The 17,217-nt window shown below is 58.6% G+C and overlaps 2 protein-coding genes across 3 annotated transcripts; one reads left to right on the top strand and one right to left on the bottom strand.

The window, feature by feature from the left end:
• CA9 (carbonic anhydrase 9) lies at window positions 1,149-11,312 on the top strand. Of its 2 annotated transcripts, none has more exons than XM_021381158.1 (12): window positions 1,149-1,486; window positions 5,751-5,780; window positions 6,578-6,748; window positions 8,402-8,544; window positions 8,846-8,938; window positions 9,061-9,127; window positions 9,232-9,389; window positions 9,471-9,612; window positions 10,591-10,614; window positions 10,775-10,798; window positions 10,891-10,984; window positions 11,121-11,312. In XM_021381158.1, the coding sequence occupies exons 1-12, from the start codon at window positions 1,315-1,317 to the stop codon at window positions 11,182-11,184; spliced, it is 1,182 nt and encodes a 393-aa protein (XP_021236833.1). In that variant the 5' UTR covers window positions 1,149-1,314; the 3' UTR covers window positions 11,185-11,312. The 2 variants fall into 2 exon arrangements, with proteins under 2 accessions (XP_021236833.1, XP_021236830.1); XM_021381155.1 differs by having other exon boundaries at window positions 10,772-10,798.
• LOC110390006 (gamma-secretase subunit Aph-1b-like) lies at window positions 11,688-16,206 on the bottom strand. The gene is made up of 7 exons (XM_021381159.1): window positions 15,970-16,206; window positions 15,082-15,252; window positions 13,722-13,795; window positions 13,491-13,613; window positions 13,196-13,323; window positions 12,727-12,850; window positions 11,688-12,541 (listed from the first exon to the last, which is right to left on the bottom strand). Exons 1-7 carry the CDS (start codon window positions 16,080-16,082, stop codon window positions 12,504-12,506), a joined length of 771 nt encoding a protein of 256 aa, XP_021236834.1. The 5' UTR covers window positions 16,083-16,206; the 3' UTR covers window positions 11,688-12,503.

Raw genomic sequence — 17,217 nt, 5'->3', positions numbered from 1 at the left:
CTGAGAGGAGGATTCACCAAAGGTTTATACAACAGCAGAATGTGTTTTTTGTTGGCTTTTTTTTTCCCTGTTGTTTTGTTCTTTGTTTCCTTCTTGATAATCCCTAATGTTTACTTCACTTTCTTGGCAAGCAGTCAGCTGTCATCTCCGTGACTTGGATCTCTTCTGTGAGCTGCAATATCTGATTTAAATCCACCCTCGTGCACCCTTGCTTATGCTACCTGTGTGTTCCTTTGTATCGACAACATAGACTGCAACATGCTGTGGATCTGCCCAAGCACCACCCATCACAGCCCCTTGAACTCTTCAGGACCACTTCAGCCTTTTCCCAACCCAAATTAACATCATAGCTAATTCCATCCTGTCACTGCCCACACACTTTTGCAGTCTATTCATGAAAGCACGAGCCCTGGCAAGAGTGCACAGGCAGCCATCACCGGCAAATGGGGGGACACCCAGTGCTGTTGGGGTTCCTCAAACCCCTGCTGAAGGGGGACACCCCAAGATGAAGATGGGTCTCACCCCATTATCAAGGGGTCTCAGCCCAGACCTGAGGATGTTCCCCACCGAGAAGGTCCCTCACTGGAGATGTCAGTCACTGGAGGCGTCCATCACTGGAGGCGTCCATCACTGGAGACATCCATCACTGGAGCTATCCATCACCGGAGATGTCCATCACTGGAGATGTCCATCACTGGAGGTGGGGTTCTTTCAGCCCAGCACTGTGGTAGGACACCCAGTGCTGAGGAATTCCCTTATGCTGTTGCTGAGGGTGTGCCACATGCCATCACTGATGATACCCCTCACTTCTTCACTGAGGACATCCGTCACCCTACTGCTGAGGCCAAAGCTGAGGAAGTCTCTCACCCCACCACTGAGGGAATCCCATAGCTGACGATGTCTCAGCCCCTCACTGAGGGGGTCCCTCAGTCACTCACTGAGGGAATCCTATAGCTGAAACGTCCCTCACGCCACCACGCAGGGGTTCTCTCACCCCATAGCTACAGACGCCCCTCAGCCGTCCCCGAGGGGCCCCTCACGCCCTCACCAGAGGCGCCAGAGGCGTGTACGGGGTCTCCCTCCCCCCGCGCAGGGGCCGGGCCGCGCGCCCCACTCAGGTGCCCGCGGGGTCGGGGGGCGGGGGCAACCCCCTCCTCCGTCCCGGGAATAGTCACGGGTTCGAGTCCCGGTGCGGGGGGCGGCGGCGGCGCGGCTCACCTGTCCGGGCCGGGCGGCGGCAGACTTTGCCTCCAGCCTCTATAAAAGGTAACGGCGGCGTTGAGTCAGGGCTGCCTCCTCCCCCCTCCTGCTCCCATGTACGTGCGGCAGTACCGACCAGCAGGCAGCCGCGGGCCGTCCCGCACGCCGCACTTGCTGGAGATGAACCGTACCGCGCTGCGGGTCTGCGTCCTGCTGCTGGCCGGGCTGGGCCGAGCCGCCGCCGGGCAGGAGCACGACCAGAACGCTCCGCACTCCGAGGAGAGAGGTGAGCGGGAGCGACCGGGCTGCACAGCGCCGGCTGTGGGGTCCGCAGTGCGGGGGAACCGCGGGATCGTCCGGTGGTGGCTTTGGGGTCGCCGAGGCGCGGGGCACTGCCGTGCACGGGGCGCCCCAGTGCCGGCTTCGGGTTATCCCGATGCACGGAGCGCCCCGGCGCTCCGATGCACGATTTTGGGGGTTCTCTGTCGCTGGGTTTGGGGGCTGCGGTGCCCCCATTACGGAGCCCCGCGTCCCCCCGCGCAGCGCCTCACGCCGCTGCCTTTGTCCCCGCTCCCGCCAACTCCTCGACCCCCGCGGGCTCCGTGTCCCCGCCCTGCGCGCAGCCCCGCGTCCCGTTCCCACTGGGCAGCTCGCGCTGCACCGGGGCCCGGGGCTCCCGGCCGCCCGCGGGGTCCGTACAGCGGGGCAGGTGTGGGGCTGCCCCACGGCGGGCGCGAAGATAGGGGGAGGGTGGTAAGCGCGGGCCTGGGTGCTGTTGCGTGCCTCGCCCCCACCCCGTGCACGGGGCTTTCAAATTTTGGAGGTAGCTTTTGTGGGATAATGCTCAGTCCCTGTGGTCTCGGTCCCTTTTCTCACTCCAGCATTCGGCAGGGTTTGAGAATAGTGCCGTGCGTTGCTCGCCTGCGGCTGAGCACAGAGCAGGGATGCCCCGGTCCCAGCTTTGCATTGCCCGTGGGTTTGCCTTTCCAGGTTCGCAGCGTGTCTTCGCTTTTCCCTGCCCCGACCTGAGCAGGTACGGCTGCTGTGCAGCGCGGATCGGCGGTGCGGGGTGCCGGGAGCTACTGCTGTCGTTGCAGTGATTCACGTTTCTTACCAAGACTTTGTTGGGCTGTGCGTGGGGTTTTGGGGACGCACTGCTCCTTGCCACAGAGATGGAGAAACTCCACCGCAGAGTGGGAGGGGGCCAGGTGACACCGTCTCCGTGTGGCTGTGAGCGTGGCGTGGGGCCGGGTGGGCTGTGGATGGGAAGAGGATGTGGGCGATGAGCAGCAGCCAGCCGTCAGTGAGGGTCTGGGCAGAGCCCTTGGCTTGGGGTCTGGTCCCATACACATTCCTGTCTCTCTCCCTCCTCTTAGCTCCTGCACAGGGCCGGGCTGGCAGCACTCAGTGCACGCTGCAGCCTTCCATGAGGCTTTCCATGAGGTTTCCCAGCGTGGGAGCCTGAGGAGCCTCCGGTGTCTTTGTAGTAATGCAACCTTTCTGTTCTCGTCCTCCTATTCAGACCTGTCCTGCTTTGTGTCCCCCTCTGCTTGTTCCCTGATGCTCTCTTCCTCCATCTGAGCTCCCTCCTCTGCTGTAACCCCCTCGTTCATCTCATTCCTCTGCTTCAAGCCCCAGTGTGTTCCCGGGATTTCCCCGTTTTTTTCCCGTCCCTTCCTCCCTAGTGCCCTCTAGACGTTTTCCCTTTCCCCTGGCACTCTCCAGGGCTATTTGGGTTCACAGGCAGCAGGAACACACCAGGGGCCATTCCTGCTCTGTGCCTCCCCCCACAAACTCTTGCTGCTCCATGGGATGCTGCGTGCCTCGTGGGGCCCCTCTGTTTCCCAGCAGCACAAAGAACAATCCCTGCGGCGACCTGAGCTCCGGTGCGGATTAAAGGCTGATCCCCATGGCTCGCGGTTGGCCGAAGTTTATAAACACAAAAGAACCTCAGTGCAGCCAGGATCAGTGCCCCTGTGGGCACTGTGCACAGCAATGGCTGGGGCTGGGGCTGTGTGGCTGTGGGTCTGGGTGGACAAAAAGGGGCTGTGCTTGTGGGATCCGGCTGGGGGCTACTGCCTTCCTGTCCATGGCATGCAGAGGCTCTTTGTAGGATTTGGCAGGGGATGCTAGCCATTCTCTGGATCCTGTGCCAGCCCTCTGCTTGGGGAGCTGGCAGCGGGCAACGTGAGCACAGAGGCATAGCCTGTGTACCTTGGTCAGGTTATTGCTTGCAGGGGACAAGGTGCCTGGATGTGTGGTAGTCTGGAACTGGCTGCTGTGCTACTCACTGCTTTGAGACATGTTGTACCTGTGTGTCCTGATCCCTTCTGGTACCCCCCACGTTGCTCTGCTCTGTGGACTGACTCTCCATCTGAGGATGGAGGTTGCAGACCTTCTGCTTTCTCTGGTATTGGTTCTTGCTCCCTACAAACAGCTTTGGGTGAATAGTTCCTGCAGCCATGGGGATGTTTCTGATAGCAGCCTGCAGCTTGCTGCTTTTCCCTACTGCTAGCTGCAGCCCAGCAGCTGTGCTGCTCACAGGACATGCAGAGCAGTGCACTCCTAATGGCAGCGCCTGCTCCAACTCAGCAGGGAGGTGTTGTTGGATGGTGCTGGATGTCAGGAGGAAAGCGAGCTGGCGGCAGCACTGGGATCCCGAGATGGAAAGGAGGAGAGGGAGCGAATACAGGGGGGAAAGAGCATTGCAAGGGAGAAGTGTAACTACACCCCCTGCTCAGGGGAGGGGTGGGCCTGGAGCAAGTTGGGACTGAAGGGGCTCCACGTGGCCAAGCACAGTGCCTTTGTGCTGTCTGTAGTGGCAGCTGGCTCCTGCTGCTGCCCCTTTGTGCCCCACAATAGTTTCCTGCTGAGACTCTCCTTACTCACACCTCCCAGCATGTTCATTGAAGCCCTTTTGCAGTACATTTTCCCCTACACACGCATTTTTGGGAGTACTTTGCAGCCCCTGCCAGGGCTGAGCGCGCCCAGAGGCAGGGCAGGGCATGCAGGGAGCTGCAGCAGCGGCACCATCACCTCTGTTGTGGTGCATGGCAGCAGTTCAGCAGCAATCAGAGGGAGAAGACGTGCTGCAGCTGGGAGCTGGGATGGAGGCCGGGATTGTATTTGGGCTGCGCAGGGCAGGGGGTTAATGTGCATGCCGAAGGACTGCAGGATTGTGAATGCCCCCGTGTGGAAGGGACCAGAGTACTGCAGGGATGAGAGCCAGACCCCAGTGCCAGCAAGTGCCACCCTGCAGCACCAGGGCATGCATCGAGGGACCCAGCTCCATGGGGTGGGAGATGTGGCCTCAGTGCTTGGGGATGTGCGCATGGGAGGTCTACGCTGTCTTCATAGGCTGAGCCCCAGAGGGAAGCAGAGAGTGGGGTTCTGGGGCAGGCTGTGCCAGCTGAGACACGTGCAGTGTGCCCAGGCACCCTGTACCAGCCTCGGGGTGCCATGTGTTCCCTGTGCCAGACCACAAGCCCTGTGTTGCAGCTGAGGAACCATGCCTGGGAAAGCTCCTGGAGTATCTCCCAGGGGTCTCAGCCCTGGTGCAAGTTCCATACCCTCATGCCCCTCTTCATCCTTCTCATTGATGCCTTGCTGTTCCCGTCACATACACCTTTGGGAATGTCCCACACCTCAGTGACTCGCTCCCCCGCATCGCTCCTAAGCCTGTGAGGCACCACAGAGATTATACAACAGCTTGGGTTGGAAGGGACGTTGAAGCCCACCCAGCTCCAACCTCCTGCCATGCGCCGGTTGCCCCTGACCAGATCAGGCTGCCCAGGGCTCCATCCAGCCTGGCCTGGAGTGCTTCTGGGGATGGGGCACCCACAGCTTCTCTGGACTTCTCTGAGATGCCACCCATGGTGCTGGAGGAGCCTTGAGGGCTGTCCCCATCCCTGTCCCCAAGCATCCTTCAGCTGCAGCCACCCGCTGCCTGGGGCTGGGAGGAGGGCAGGATCCCGCTGGGCTTGGGGCTGTACATCAACTGCCTGGGCCTGGGAAAGCATGCCTCTTCCTTTCTCACCATGAGATGGAATCTGCTCCTATTAATAGCAAGTGGCTGTCAATGGCTGTTGTCAGTGGGGGCTATGGGGACCAATATGGTCCTTCCAAATGGGGACCAAATGGGCCTTCCTCCATCCCAGCCACCCTGGCAGGTCCTCACCTTAATGAGGGATAGAGATGTATAGGGCCGGATGGTGCTTAAAGGAGCTGATGGGAGCCAAGTGGGAGCAGCTGGAAGAGCATGGCTGTTGCTACTCAGTGATGGGAGCGCTATCTGCGGTTTATTTTCCATTATAATGATGATAACCAAGCATCAAACCCCAGAGTTTTCTCTCTGCATGGAGGAGGCAGTGCTCTTTGGAAGCATCCCCAGCTCTGGGTCAGGGGGAGGATGAGGAGGCAAAGGCTGGGAGGGCACTGAGGCAGAAGGTGCATGGCTGCCCCAGGACCAGAAGTGCTGCATGGCAGAGGTGTGTTTGCAGCCAACCTTTCCCTTCCATTCATGCTCTTTTTTTTTTTTTCTCCTTCTCAAGGTCCCAGTGACAGCCATTGGAGCTATGAAGGTAAATACCCTGCAGCTGCTCTTGCGTTCCCCACCGCCCATCAGACCCTGGGCTCCAGCCAGCCCTGGTTAATGATTACCAGGCCGCTGTGCACACTCAATGTGTCACCCTTCCCTCCTCTCACTCTGCTGGTTCAGTGGTGCCCGAGCCTGGGCACCCTCATTTATGAGGCAGTGGTGGGATCCCCTGTGCCCCAGTGTGGGGGTCCCTGGGGCTGTGCCTCCCCGAGCAGGCACGGGCCCATCCCATGCCATGCTCACTGGCAGGCTGTGCTGGGACTTTGATCTGCCCAAGGAGCAGCTTGTGTCCTTGCCCCTGTCTTCTGAGTGAGGTGCGCAGGCAGACAGCCCAGGCTTGCAGAGGCCCAAGGCAGAAGCTGCAGATGATGGCACCGTGCTCACAGGGGGCTGTGCCTGCCAGCAGCGGGTGTGATGAGCTACAGAGCTCCCCTGCCTGCCAAGTCCACTTGTAAATGATCTTCTCGCACTCTTCCCAAACACCCCTAAAATAGACTTTCCTGGCAGCTCACCATGCTCAGAACCATTTAGTGATGCAGCGCAAGCGGTCATGCAGCAGCATAGAATTATAGAACCATTAAAGCTTGGAAGAGACCTCAAAGATTATCAAGTCCAACCTCTAACCCACCACCACCATGCCCACAGAGCTGCTCATGCGCTGGCGTGGTAGAAACCAACCCTATGTGCACAGTGCATGGCCCATCCCTTCCCCTGCACTCACTGAACCCCTGGGGTCCTGTGTCCCTGCCTGCTCTCACCTCTGCCCCTTCTTTGTGCCAGACCCAGAGCAGTGGGCCAAGCACTTTCCAGCGTGTGCAGGCACCATGCAGTCACCCATCAACATCAACACAGAGATGACCATCTTCAGCCCCCAGCTGCGGCCCATCCAGCTCTCCGGCTACAGCCTGCCAGCCAGCCAGATGCTCGAGCTGAAGAACAACGGGCACACCGGTGGGTGGGGAGCTCGCTATTCACTGCTGTTGGGTGTTGGCTCCAAGAATTTATTGTAATTCTTGTTTCCTTTAGAAATATGTCCCTAATGCAGGTTTGCAGCCATTGGTTCCTCTCCTACATTTCACTTTTTTCAAAGGAGAAATCATTGCCTGGTGTGAATTGGACTCTAGGGTACCCACCTCTCTTTTAGGACACAATTCTTGCAGTCTCTGCTTTGAGATGCTATCCAAGGATCTTAATACACTTTTAAAAGACTTCTGCGGTTTTAAAGGGTTTTTTTCTCTCTTTCTGGCATGATGAGACTGATAGTCAAATAATGTGAGCAGATTCTGTCCTGACTTTCCAGAAACCCCATCACCTCCTTGCTGCAGCAGTGGCTCCTGGCTGCCACCAGCTCCTTCCAGGAGCACCTTCAGCCCAGTGCGTGCTGCCCAGGCTGAGACTTCCCGATAGTGACAGCAGCGGAGGAACCCTCTGAGGGTGCAGCAGGACGGCCCCGTGCCCTTGTCCCTGGGAGCTGATCCCTGCATGCAGCAAACCCAACAAGTCAGACTTGCTGCACAGGGCATGCCTGGCACTCTGTTTTATAGCCTCTTGCCCTAGCGTGCCTGCATAGCTCAACAGTCTGAGGTCAGCGGTTGCTATTTTAGACACCCTGGCATCTGGTGCTGCTTGGTGTTCGCAGAAACACTCGTAGCATTTTCACACAGAGGGGCCAGGGCTGAGGTAGGTTTTCATGTGCTGGACCTCTGTGATCATTCTGAAAAGCCAGAACAAAGTGAAAAGTTGCAAGTCAGCTAGGACAGCTCTACCGTTGCTCCTTCTTACACAATGTATACGTTGAAAATGACTCAGAAGACTACTAGGAACACACCAATTTAGATATACAAAAGAAACATAGGAACGTATAAATGCGCAGGAAGGGAGCAGTGTCCCACTTCCTGTATTTGAGTTCTGTATCTCTGTGCCCTGTGGCACAGGAGAGGACAGGTGACTCATCACAAACCTGCGCCCTGGTGATGTGACTGAAACACTTCACCTACAGGGAGAGGAGGAGAGGGGCTGACCTTTAAAATGAGCAAAATGTACTCAGTGGGATGGGATGGCCTCTCCCAGGGTCTAGGGATGCTCATGATGTTGGTGCTTGTCCCCATAGCTCAGCCCTTAGGTTATCCACACCACTGCTCTGCTCACCAGATATCTGGGGCTCAGCTTTGCCTCAAACCACACCTAAAGGTAAAGGCAAAACCACATACGTGTGTCCAGTGTCCAAACAGGCACCGCTGTAAATCTGCAGATTTCATGTGACACCAGCCCCAGTGCTGGCCAGGCCTGCAGGCTGCTCTGTTTGATGCAGCGGTTATGCAGCTCTGTGCTTCCACAGGTGTACATTGCTGTCCCAGTCTCCCTATCCTCTATCTACAGCCTCTTTGTGTTATTTCCACACAGTGAATACACGTATTCACTGGGTGTCCTGCAGGCTGAACTCTGCTTCATAGCACGGCTCTACTCATTGCCCTACCCTCAGCCTCATTTAAGATCCAAAGCAACTTTGTTTGTTGTCACCGACCTCCCCCAGCCCAAGGTGACTCCTTCCCTTCAGCCATTCTGCAGGCTCTGCTTTACCGTCTGCGCTTTCTCCCTCTGCAGTGGTCCTGAAGCTGCCTGAGTCCCTGGCCATCGTGGGCGGCTACGCGCAGCAGTACCGCGCCGTGCAGCTGCACCTGCACTGGGGCTCGCCTTCGAAACCTGGCTCCGAGCACACAGTTGACCGCAAGCGCTTTGCTGGGGAGGTGAGGAGTGTTCTGTCCTGGTGCTGGGCTGGTGGCACAGGACCGTGAGCTGCACACAGCCAGCTCGGTCTGTTTCATCCCTTCTGGTACAGCTGCTGTCCTCCAGCACTGGTTGTCTGCCCGTGTCCAGGGCAGCTCTTGGTGCTCTTTGCTGAAGCACTTTTTTCCCACCCGACCTGCAATGCGCCACTAGCAGGGATGCTCGGCACAGTTGCATGCCTCCCCCAGAACTTGCCCTGTCCGAGGGAGCACACACCATCCAGGGGTGCCCATCCCACATCGAGGCTGTGTTTCCTTTCAGCTCCATGTGGTCCACTACAACACCAAGTATGAGAACTTTGAGGCAGCTCTGACCCGACCGGATGGGCTGGCAGTGCTGGGGGTCTTCCTGGAGGTGAGCAGCCCTTCAGCAAGAAGGGGTAGGAAGAACAACATGATCTGGGGGATGGAGAAGGTGACAGCAGGACATGGGACCCCTGGCCAGCAGCCATTCCTCTCATCATTGCTGTGTTGCAGGTTGGGCCAAGGGAGAACCCATACTACCAGCAGATACTTGAGCACTTGCACAGCATCCAAGGGGAAGGTAATGCCCTGCTGGCACTGCAGAGGAAGGCTGTAGCAGCTGTTGGCTCTGTGTACAGTGGAAGCTTGCACAGCAGTTCACCGCTGCCCCATTTTTCCTCCCAGACAGTGAAGTCCTTGTGCCCGGGTTCAACATCGCTGGCTTGCTGCCTGACAACCTGCACCTCTACTTCCACTACAACGGGTCCCTGACCACCCCGCCCTGCCACGAATCTGTCAAGTGGACTGTATTCAACCAGACCGTGATGCTCTCCAAGGAACAGGTCTGTTGGCCATGTGTGTGCTGGGGCTTGGCTCCCCAGGGCATCCAGCATCCCACCCCACTCACACTGCTCTCCTCCCAGATGTCCATACTGGTGAGCAGCCTGCAAACAGACAACAGCCAGCCCCTCATGAACAACTTTCGGCAGGACCAGAGCCTGCACAGGAGATGGGTGCTGGCAAGCTTTGAGCCCAGCTCCTCCCGGGAGAGGCAGGTGCCTGCAGGTAAGGAGTGTGTGAGCATCCTGAGGGTGAGGAATGAGGCCTCGGAGCTCTGCTTCTCTTGGAGAAGGGTTTGTGCATGGGTTGGCTCTACTCCTGTCCTCAGTTTGTCCTCAGTGCACTTCCTAGCACTGGTGGTTTCCAGCTATGACTCGAAATTCCTGTTTGCCTTCAGGTGTGACTATCACTGCATCACTAAATTCGTGCCCTTTCTTAGTTCTCTGAGCTCACTCAGGGTTTTATTTTGTGCTGCCCAACATCCTGTTCCCTCTCCCTTTGGGCGGCATTTCCGATCCCCTGTGTCACACTGAGTAACAGCACCAGTGCCTGGGGCTGTGCTGGGGCTTCCCCTGGCTGTGGGCTCCCATCTCCGCAGTGCTTGGGCAGCACCATGGGAATGCTTCACTGAAGTTCGGGAGATAAAATCTACCGCATTTTCTTTGTCTAGAATCTCACTTATCAAAGAAGGATATCGGGTTAGCCTGGCATGCTCTATCTTTGGTAAACCTGTTGGCTGCTTTATCATGTTCACCATTTACGTCCAAGCCTTTTACCACTTTCTGCAGAAGCTGCTCCCCGGCATTGTAGAGGTGGGGGTGGAGGTGCAAACACTGCTTTTTATCAAAGCTGTGAACTCACACAAAGCCCTTGTCCCCAAGTGGTGGTGGGATCACTGCTGTCACGGCAGTGGCTTCCCTGAACCGTGGGACACTGCCACTGATGGTGCCACCCAGCACCACACGGGGAGGCACAGAGGTGATAATGCAGCTGCGCGCAAGCAGCACCAGTGCACTGGGTAAATATTTGCCTGGCACAGCCCTGGCCCAGCATTTAGGGCACGGACATGCTCTGGCCATCCCCATGCAGGGAACGATGTGAGCAGCCTGGCTTTGGGGCCAGTCTCTTGTAACTTCTAGCAGAACCCTTAGTGGTGGTTCCCTCCCCTCTGGGCACCCCCTGACCGTGATTTGTCTCTTTCAGGTGGTGACAGCTCAGCGACAGCAGGTAGGGGAGATGCTGGGGATGGGGACTGGTGGTACCTGGTGGGAATGGGGTTTCTGGCAGCCTTGTGCTGAGCTGGGGGGCAGGAAGCCATGGGGGATACCCTGGATCCACCCTGGTGTCCCTGCAGCATGTTCTCACACTAGTTCTTGTTTCTCAGCAGGACACACCAGCTCATTTCATGCAGGTAAGCATGCTGGCTGCTGGCTTTGCATCCACTGCCACCAACCCAGCCCCAATGCCCGCACAGCCAACCTTGTATTGTTCCTATGCTCACAGGAGATGTGCTGGCTGTGCTTTTTGGGGTGCTCTTTGCCATCACGATGTTGGCCTTCCTGCTCTACGTCTACAAGAACCGCAGCCAGAACGCACGGTGAGTGATGGGATCACCAGTGGTGGGCAGCAGTCCTCCCCCGCACTCATCTGCAGGGGATAGCAGCACCCATTCCAGAGCAGCTGTTAGCAGGGCCCCCTCCTGCTCTAACCCTTCCTCTTCCCTCCTGCTCCAGGCTGGACTCACCCACCAAATCCAAGGTCATCTACACAGCGGCCACGGCCGAGAACACCGCCTGAACCACTCCCTCTGAGCTGGGGGAGGAGCTCCTGCAGCCACATGGACTGTTCACCTGGGACAGCACCTAGTCTAAGGGGATATTTTTGTTACAAAAAGGATAAAACCATTAAAAAAAAACATGATAAAAGCTTTCTGCACTGCCAGCCACCGCTCGCAGAGGAAGCATCAGCCTCCATCCACGCATAAGGCAGAGCTCCAGAGCAAGCAGTGCAGGGCTCCTTGCACAGTTCAGCCCTGCCCTACATCGCTCTGGGACTTCTTCCTCCTCTTATTTGTGCTAAGTGTTGGAAAAACATTGCAGTGCCGTGGAGAAATGCAGAGGTGATGGTGGCAGACCTACCGCTCCCGGCCAACCCCCGCCCTGCTCCCCTTTGCCGCTGGAGCCAAGAGCAACGGGCTGGGCACGGAGCAGGAGGGAGCCTGCGAGCAGCCTCCACCCCAGTGCATGTCAGAGCTCCGTACAGGAGCAGGAGGAAGGATGCTTGCACAGCCAGCACACAACTCTGCTCACCTCTGGTGCTTGTTTTATTGGTACAAAAGCCCACTGTGGACAAAACCGCCTCTCAGCCCTGAGCCCATTGGCAGTCCTCCCTGTCCTGTAGCAAGTTAACAGGGAGGTACCTGCCTTAAAATCCCCTTTTGACTCAGGGAGAGGGCAGTGATCCCCAGAAGAGCCCCAAGCCCCCCTCCCCATGCGGTGCCAGCACCAGCTGCAGGCTCACTGCTCACCCTGAGCCCTTGGCTGCATGTCCACCAACAATGGTGGATGCCATCTGCCCCTGTTCCTCCACATCATCCCCTAACCCTGCCACGCCAGCCCCCACCCGCCCACCTCGGGATGCTCACTGCAGTCCAGTGCTGGGGCTGCATCTCCCAGTGCAGCGAGTCGAGATGGAGAAAGTAGCACCACAGCATTCAGTCCGGGCCCCGGCAGCGCCTTGCAAAGCCACTTCCCAGGAGAGGAAGAGACGTGGTGTCCCCTGTGGGCACAGGGGACCGCAGGGCATCTTCTGCACCAGGGGGAGAAGTGAGAGGGCTTCTTGGGCTCAGGTCTTCAGCAGTCCAAGGTAGTGCCCTTCCCAGGTGATAGCCCGGGGCCAGCAGAGCTGAGTCCCCCCGACTGAGCTGTCCCCAGAGGGGCAGAGGAGCAAGCCGGTCACAGCGCCGCTGCTGCAGCCGGATGGCAGCGTCTGTCCCTACTGGGGCTGGCCAAAGTCCCCCATTCCAGGGGAAAATGTATTGCAGAAAAGGCGACGTCCAACCTTGCCGCTGTCAGGGGAGGGCAGGGGCAGCTGGGGATGGGAGTGTCTGTAGGGCCTCAGGATGCTGGCTGGGGGCTGGCTCCACTCTGTGCACCTGCAGGAAGCAAGGGGTTAGTTTTCATCAAATTCACTTCCCCAGAGAGGCAGCAACCCAGCGACTGCCCCAAACCCTGGAGTCTCCTCCTTGTAGCAAAGGCCATCACCTTGCTTCAGCCTCCAAGGCACCCTGCCCCACCTCAGGACACAGTAACCAAAGAAAACTCCATTCTGGTGACTTACAGAGCAGGAAGCGGCGCAGGTTCTGGGCAGAGCCCCCTGACAGCATGTAAGCCCAGACAGCAGCAATGGCCATCAGCAGGTAGGAGGGCACCAGGCTGCCTACATACAGCGGGTTGAAAAACGTCTGCATAGAGAGGAGGAGGGGAAAGGGTGAGCAGGATCCCTCACGGCCTGGCTGTCACGTACAGCCATGGTGTCCCCCTCTTGGCTCCCCCAGTGCTCTGGGGAGGGGCTGGGACAGGATGGGGACATGGCAGCATCACTAGTCATGGCCCCAGGGGTAGGAAACCTGCTCCAGGGTTTGGTTAGTGATGGGCACAGCCCATGGGCAGCTCCTCGTAGGGAGCTCTGGTTCCCAGAAACCAGCAGCTTTGCTGGTGCACGTAGCCGGTCCTCCTCAGGCACAGGGACCAGCACACCCTACAGCCACCCCTGGTGGCAGCACTGAGCTCTGCTTCCAGCTACTCACCGACCCTGAAACTGCCAGGTGCATGACAATGACGGCCATGATCTCCCACCAGTGCCGGTTCTCACAGCCATGGAAAAAGAGAATGCCCCAGAAGGTGTGCAGGAAGATCAGCACCATGGTCATGAAGGCTGCCGGGAGAACAGTGGGGAGTCAATGGGGATTTGGTAGTGCTGGAAGGTCAGGGCTGGACAGCGTAGGGGACTGAGACACCACGGATGAGGGCTGCAAGTGGCCAGGATGGCTATGGGTCTGCCACCCCTGTGATGTAGGCTCAGGGCACAATCCCGTCCCTCACCTGAGGTCAGGAAATAGAGCTGTGAGTCCCCATGGATGCCCACAGTGCCAGGTCCCAGAGCATCGGCCAGGAGGTTGATCATGGAGAAAGCGCCGCTCATGAGCCCAAAGCCCACACCAGCCACTGCCAGGACAGAGAGAGGCTGTGACACACCATGACCACAATCCCCCCACCCCAAGCACCTCCCAGACCCCAGGAGATCCAACCTCTTCTTCCCCATGCAGCACTTACCATATGCCATTTGCTGGATGGAGATGGGGGAGCAGCCGTCCTCGCTGAGGGCCACCAGCCCTTCGATGGCCTTCCTGCAGGGGATAGTGTGATGGGGCACCACACAGCACATGGATGGATGGGGCAGAGGACTGCGGGCTGCTCTGCACCAGCCCACACCTCTCATGATCATGCAAAAAGGATGCAGTTGTGTTGCTAGCAGGCACCTGGCCTTGTGCTAAATGACCCTGAGGCTGATTAATGAATCAACAGGCACTCTGCACATCACTGAGAACCATTTAGGACTCTGCTGACAGCTCCTGGAGTGCTGACCGAGGGCAGTGTGTGGCTGCCAAGCTGGCCACCACTGCAATAAGCACCGCAGGTCCTCCTTGAGTCTTTTCCAGAGTGCAAGACAAGCACATGCCAATGCTCAGAAACAGGGGCCGGTTGGATGCTGCAGGCAGCAGTACCCCTGCTTGCAGAACACAGTGCAGGCATTATAGAAATGAGACCTCAGCAGTTGTATTTTTTATAAGATGGTGAAAAAATGCAAGGAGGCACAAGAGAAAAATGCTGAAAGCTAAAAAAAAAATTCAATTTTGGGCGAGAAACTCAGAAAGCTCAGCATCCTGCGCAGCCAGGAGGGCAGCAGTGCTGGCACTGCTGTGGCTCTGCAGGGCGAAGCACAGATCTCTGCTACCCTCTGCCTGCCTGCCGCAGTGCTGCCGCGGGGAGCGGCATGCGCCCTCCTCCTCCTCCTCCCTGCTGCTGCGGACGCTGTGGGGCTGGGCCCAGACTTTGCCCTGTGCAGGCAGCAATGTGCCACTCGCAGCAGCCTGGGCTGGGGGAAGGCGCTCACAACACCGCTCCAGGTGGGGCAGACTGGGGTGCTACAGAGCCCTAGAATCTCCTTGAGGCTCTTCCTGCTGACATGAAGCTATTCCTGGGAAAGGCAACAAGGGCTGGTCCCTCACCCTTCTGCCTCCTCCATGCAGCAAAGTGGGAATCTTCTTGTCTCTAGCATCCCACAGGCATTTGTCTGAGCTGCAGGAGCACCACCCACTCCAGTCACAAAAAGGGCGGGCAGAGGATGCTACAGGAGCTTAAAATTGCAGCCAACCCACACAAAGATCAGGAAGACACTACCATGCACCCAGCCTCCAGCCCTGCAGACCTGGGGCTGCTCTTCTCCACCACACAGACATCCTCCACCTTAACACACCTCTGTGCAGCAATTTTGGACATAAGAGCTTTTGCTTCATAAAACCCACTGAGACCCTGAGCAGCAGAGCACAGGGACACAGAGTGGCTTCTCCTGGCGCCAGGCTCACCGACACTATGTGCCCCCAGCCCAAAGACAGGCAGGAGCTGCCCTTACCTGAGGAGCTTGTAGTAGAGGAAGCGGAACGCCTCCTGCAGCAACACAGAGAACATCACCCCGAAGATCAGGAGCCCCTTCTGCAGCGGCTCATCGCGCGGGTCACTAGCCTTCACGGCGATGAACCAGATGAGGGAGGAGAGCAGCAGTGAGACCAGCCAGAAGAATGCCCTGGGGAGGTGGGAGACAGCAGCAGCTGAGCTGTGCGGGCACCAACACTGAGCCATGGCACGAGGGTCCCAGTCCCTGCTGCATGAGAGCTCACACAAGTCCTGCAATGCTGCTGACTCCAGTGCTCCTACAGATGCCGTGCCATTGCTGCAACCTGGTCCCTGCCGTGCCACAGCTACAGCGGTACCAGTGCAGTGGTTGTGCAGACACTGGCACCAGTATGAGTAGTGGTACCGGTGGTGCTGTCATGCTCACAAGGTACCAGCACCCAGAATGGTGCCCAGGCACCAGAACGAGTACTAGTACCATGCCTGTCCCCTGCATGCACTGGAACAAATGCCACGCTGGTGTCCCGGCACCGGTACTGGTACCAGATTGGTGCCCCACCATCCCCACTGGTACCAGCGCCACACCAGCACCCAATGTCCCCCACTGGTACCAGTGCCGTACTGGAGTCCCAGCACCAGAACCAGTACCACACCAGTGCCCCGATGTCCCCCACCGGTACAGGTCCTGTAAAGGTGCCCCGATGTCACTGTTCTGATACCAGCCCCACTCCGGCGCCCGATGTCCCCTCCCGGTACCACTCCCGTCCCCTGGTGCCATGATGCTCCCGTACTGGTACCAGTGCCATGGCGCTGCCGCGCTGTCCCCGCACTGGCACCAGCACCGTACCGGCGCCCCGATGTTCCCCACGGGTCCCAGCCCCTCACTGACCCCGCGATGAGGATGATGATGCGGAGGGGGTCGCGGGCGATGGTGAAGAGGAAGAGGCTGAACGCGGGCCCGAAGGCGATGAAGGTACACCCGAAAAAAACGGCGAGCGTCATGGCGGCGGGGCGCGTAGTACGGGGGTGGGGCTGCGGCGGGACGGCACGGGGCCGGACGGGGCCCGGCGGCGGCTGCTCCCGGCCCGCGCCCTTCCGGGGCCGCCTGACGTCACACGCCGCTGCGCGCCGCCGCCCGGGCCGGAAGAGGCGAGCTGGGCGTGGCCTGAGCCGGGCTGAGGGGGCGGGGCGGGTGGTGGGCGTGGTCAGATGATGGGCGTGATTCGAGTGGTGGGCGTGGAGTGGGAAGGCGGGAACGTGGCGGGGGGCGGGGTCTGAGCTGTGGGCGGGGTCTGCTGGTGGGGGCGGGACCTGAGCTGAGGCTGCGTCAGAGTTGGGGCGGAGCTTCCCTGTGGGAGGGCCCTGCGCTATGGGCGGGGCCTGCCAGGGGGCGGGGCCTGCCAGGGGGAGGAGCGTCTGGGCAAAGGAGGGTGTGGTCATGGCGGTGTGGACTTGCAACCTGGCGTGGCTGCGAGTTGAGTGCAGGGTAGTGCAGCTGGACCAGGGCAAAGCCACACAGCTACCCGAGCTGGGTGGAGAGCGGGGAGAGCAGCCCTGTGGTGTGAGGCTCAGCACAAACCAACAGCGAGCGCTTGTGGCCCAGAAGGCCAACTGTATCCTGGGCTGCGTCAGCAGGGGTGGCAGCAGAGACAGCGAAGTGCCTGTCCCCCTCTGCTCTGCTCTACTCTGCTCTGCTCTCCTTTCATGAGGCCCCATCTGCAGTACTGCATCCAAGTCTGGGGCCCCCAGTACTGGGGGCAGGTCCAGAGGAGGGCACAAGGATAATCACAGAATTGTTTGAGTTGGATGGGACCCTTAAAGGTCACCTGGTCCCACTCCCCTTTGGTGAACAGGGACACCCACAGCTCCATCAGGTGCTCAGAGCCCCTCCACCCTGACCTTGGGTGTCTCCAGGCATGGGGCATCCACCACCTCTCTGGGCAACCTGTGCCAGTGCCTTACCATCCATATCATAAAAAACTTCTTCCCTTTTATCAAATCTAAATCTCCCCTCTTTTGGGTTGAAGCCACTTCCCCTCATCCCATCACAACAGACCCTGCTGAAGAGCCTGTCCCCTTCTTTCTTACAGCCCCTTTAGATACAGACAGGCCACTCTCAGGTCTCCCGCAGCCTTCT

The sequence above is a fragment of the Numida meleagris genome, chromosome Z, assembly GCF_002078875.1.
Source record: "Numida meleagris isolate 19003 breed g44 Domestic line chromosome Z, NumMel1.0, whole genome shotgun sequence".
NCBI classification, from domain to species: domain Eukaryota; kingdom Metazoa; phylum Chordata; class Aves; order Galliformes; family Numididae; genus Numida; species Numida meleagris.
The sequence above is the reverse complement of the archived record's forward strand: the minus strand, read 5'-3'. Positions and strand labels throughout refer to the sequence as shown.

Excerpts from the sequence above, each read along its gene's own strand:
- CA9 (XM_021381155.1), top strand. The coding sequence starts at position 1,315 with ATGTACGTGCGGCAGTACCGACCAGCAGGCAGCCGCGGGCCGTCCCGC. Across the intron at positions 1,487-5,750 it reads TCCGCACTCCGAGGAGAGAG|GTCCCAGTGACAGCCATTGG; the intron begins GTGAGCGGGAGC and ends CTCCTTCTCAAG. Across the intron at positions 10,799-10,890 it reads CACCAGCTCATTTCATGCAG|GAGATGTGCTGGCTGTGCTT; the intron begins GTAAGCATGCTG and ends CTATGCTCACAG.
- LOC110390006 (XM_021381159.1), bottom strand. The coding sequence starts at position 16,082 with ATGACGCTCGCCGTTTTTTTCGGGTGTACCTTCATCGCCTTCGGGCCC. Across the intron at positions 15,253-15,969 it reads ATCATCATCCTCATCGCGGG|GGCATTCTTCTGGCTGGTCT; the intron begins GTCAGTGAGGGG and ends CCACCTCCCCAG. Across the intron at positions 12,542-12,726 it reads CCTGCGCCGCTTCCTGCTCT|GTGCACAGAGTGGAGCCAGC; the intron begins GTAAGTCACCAG and ends TGCTTCCTGCAG.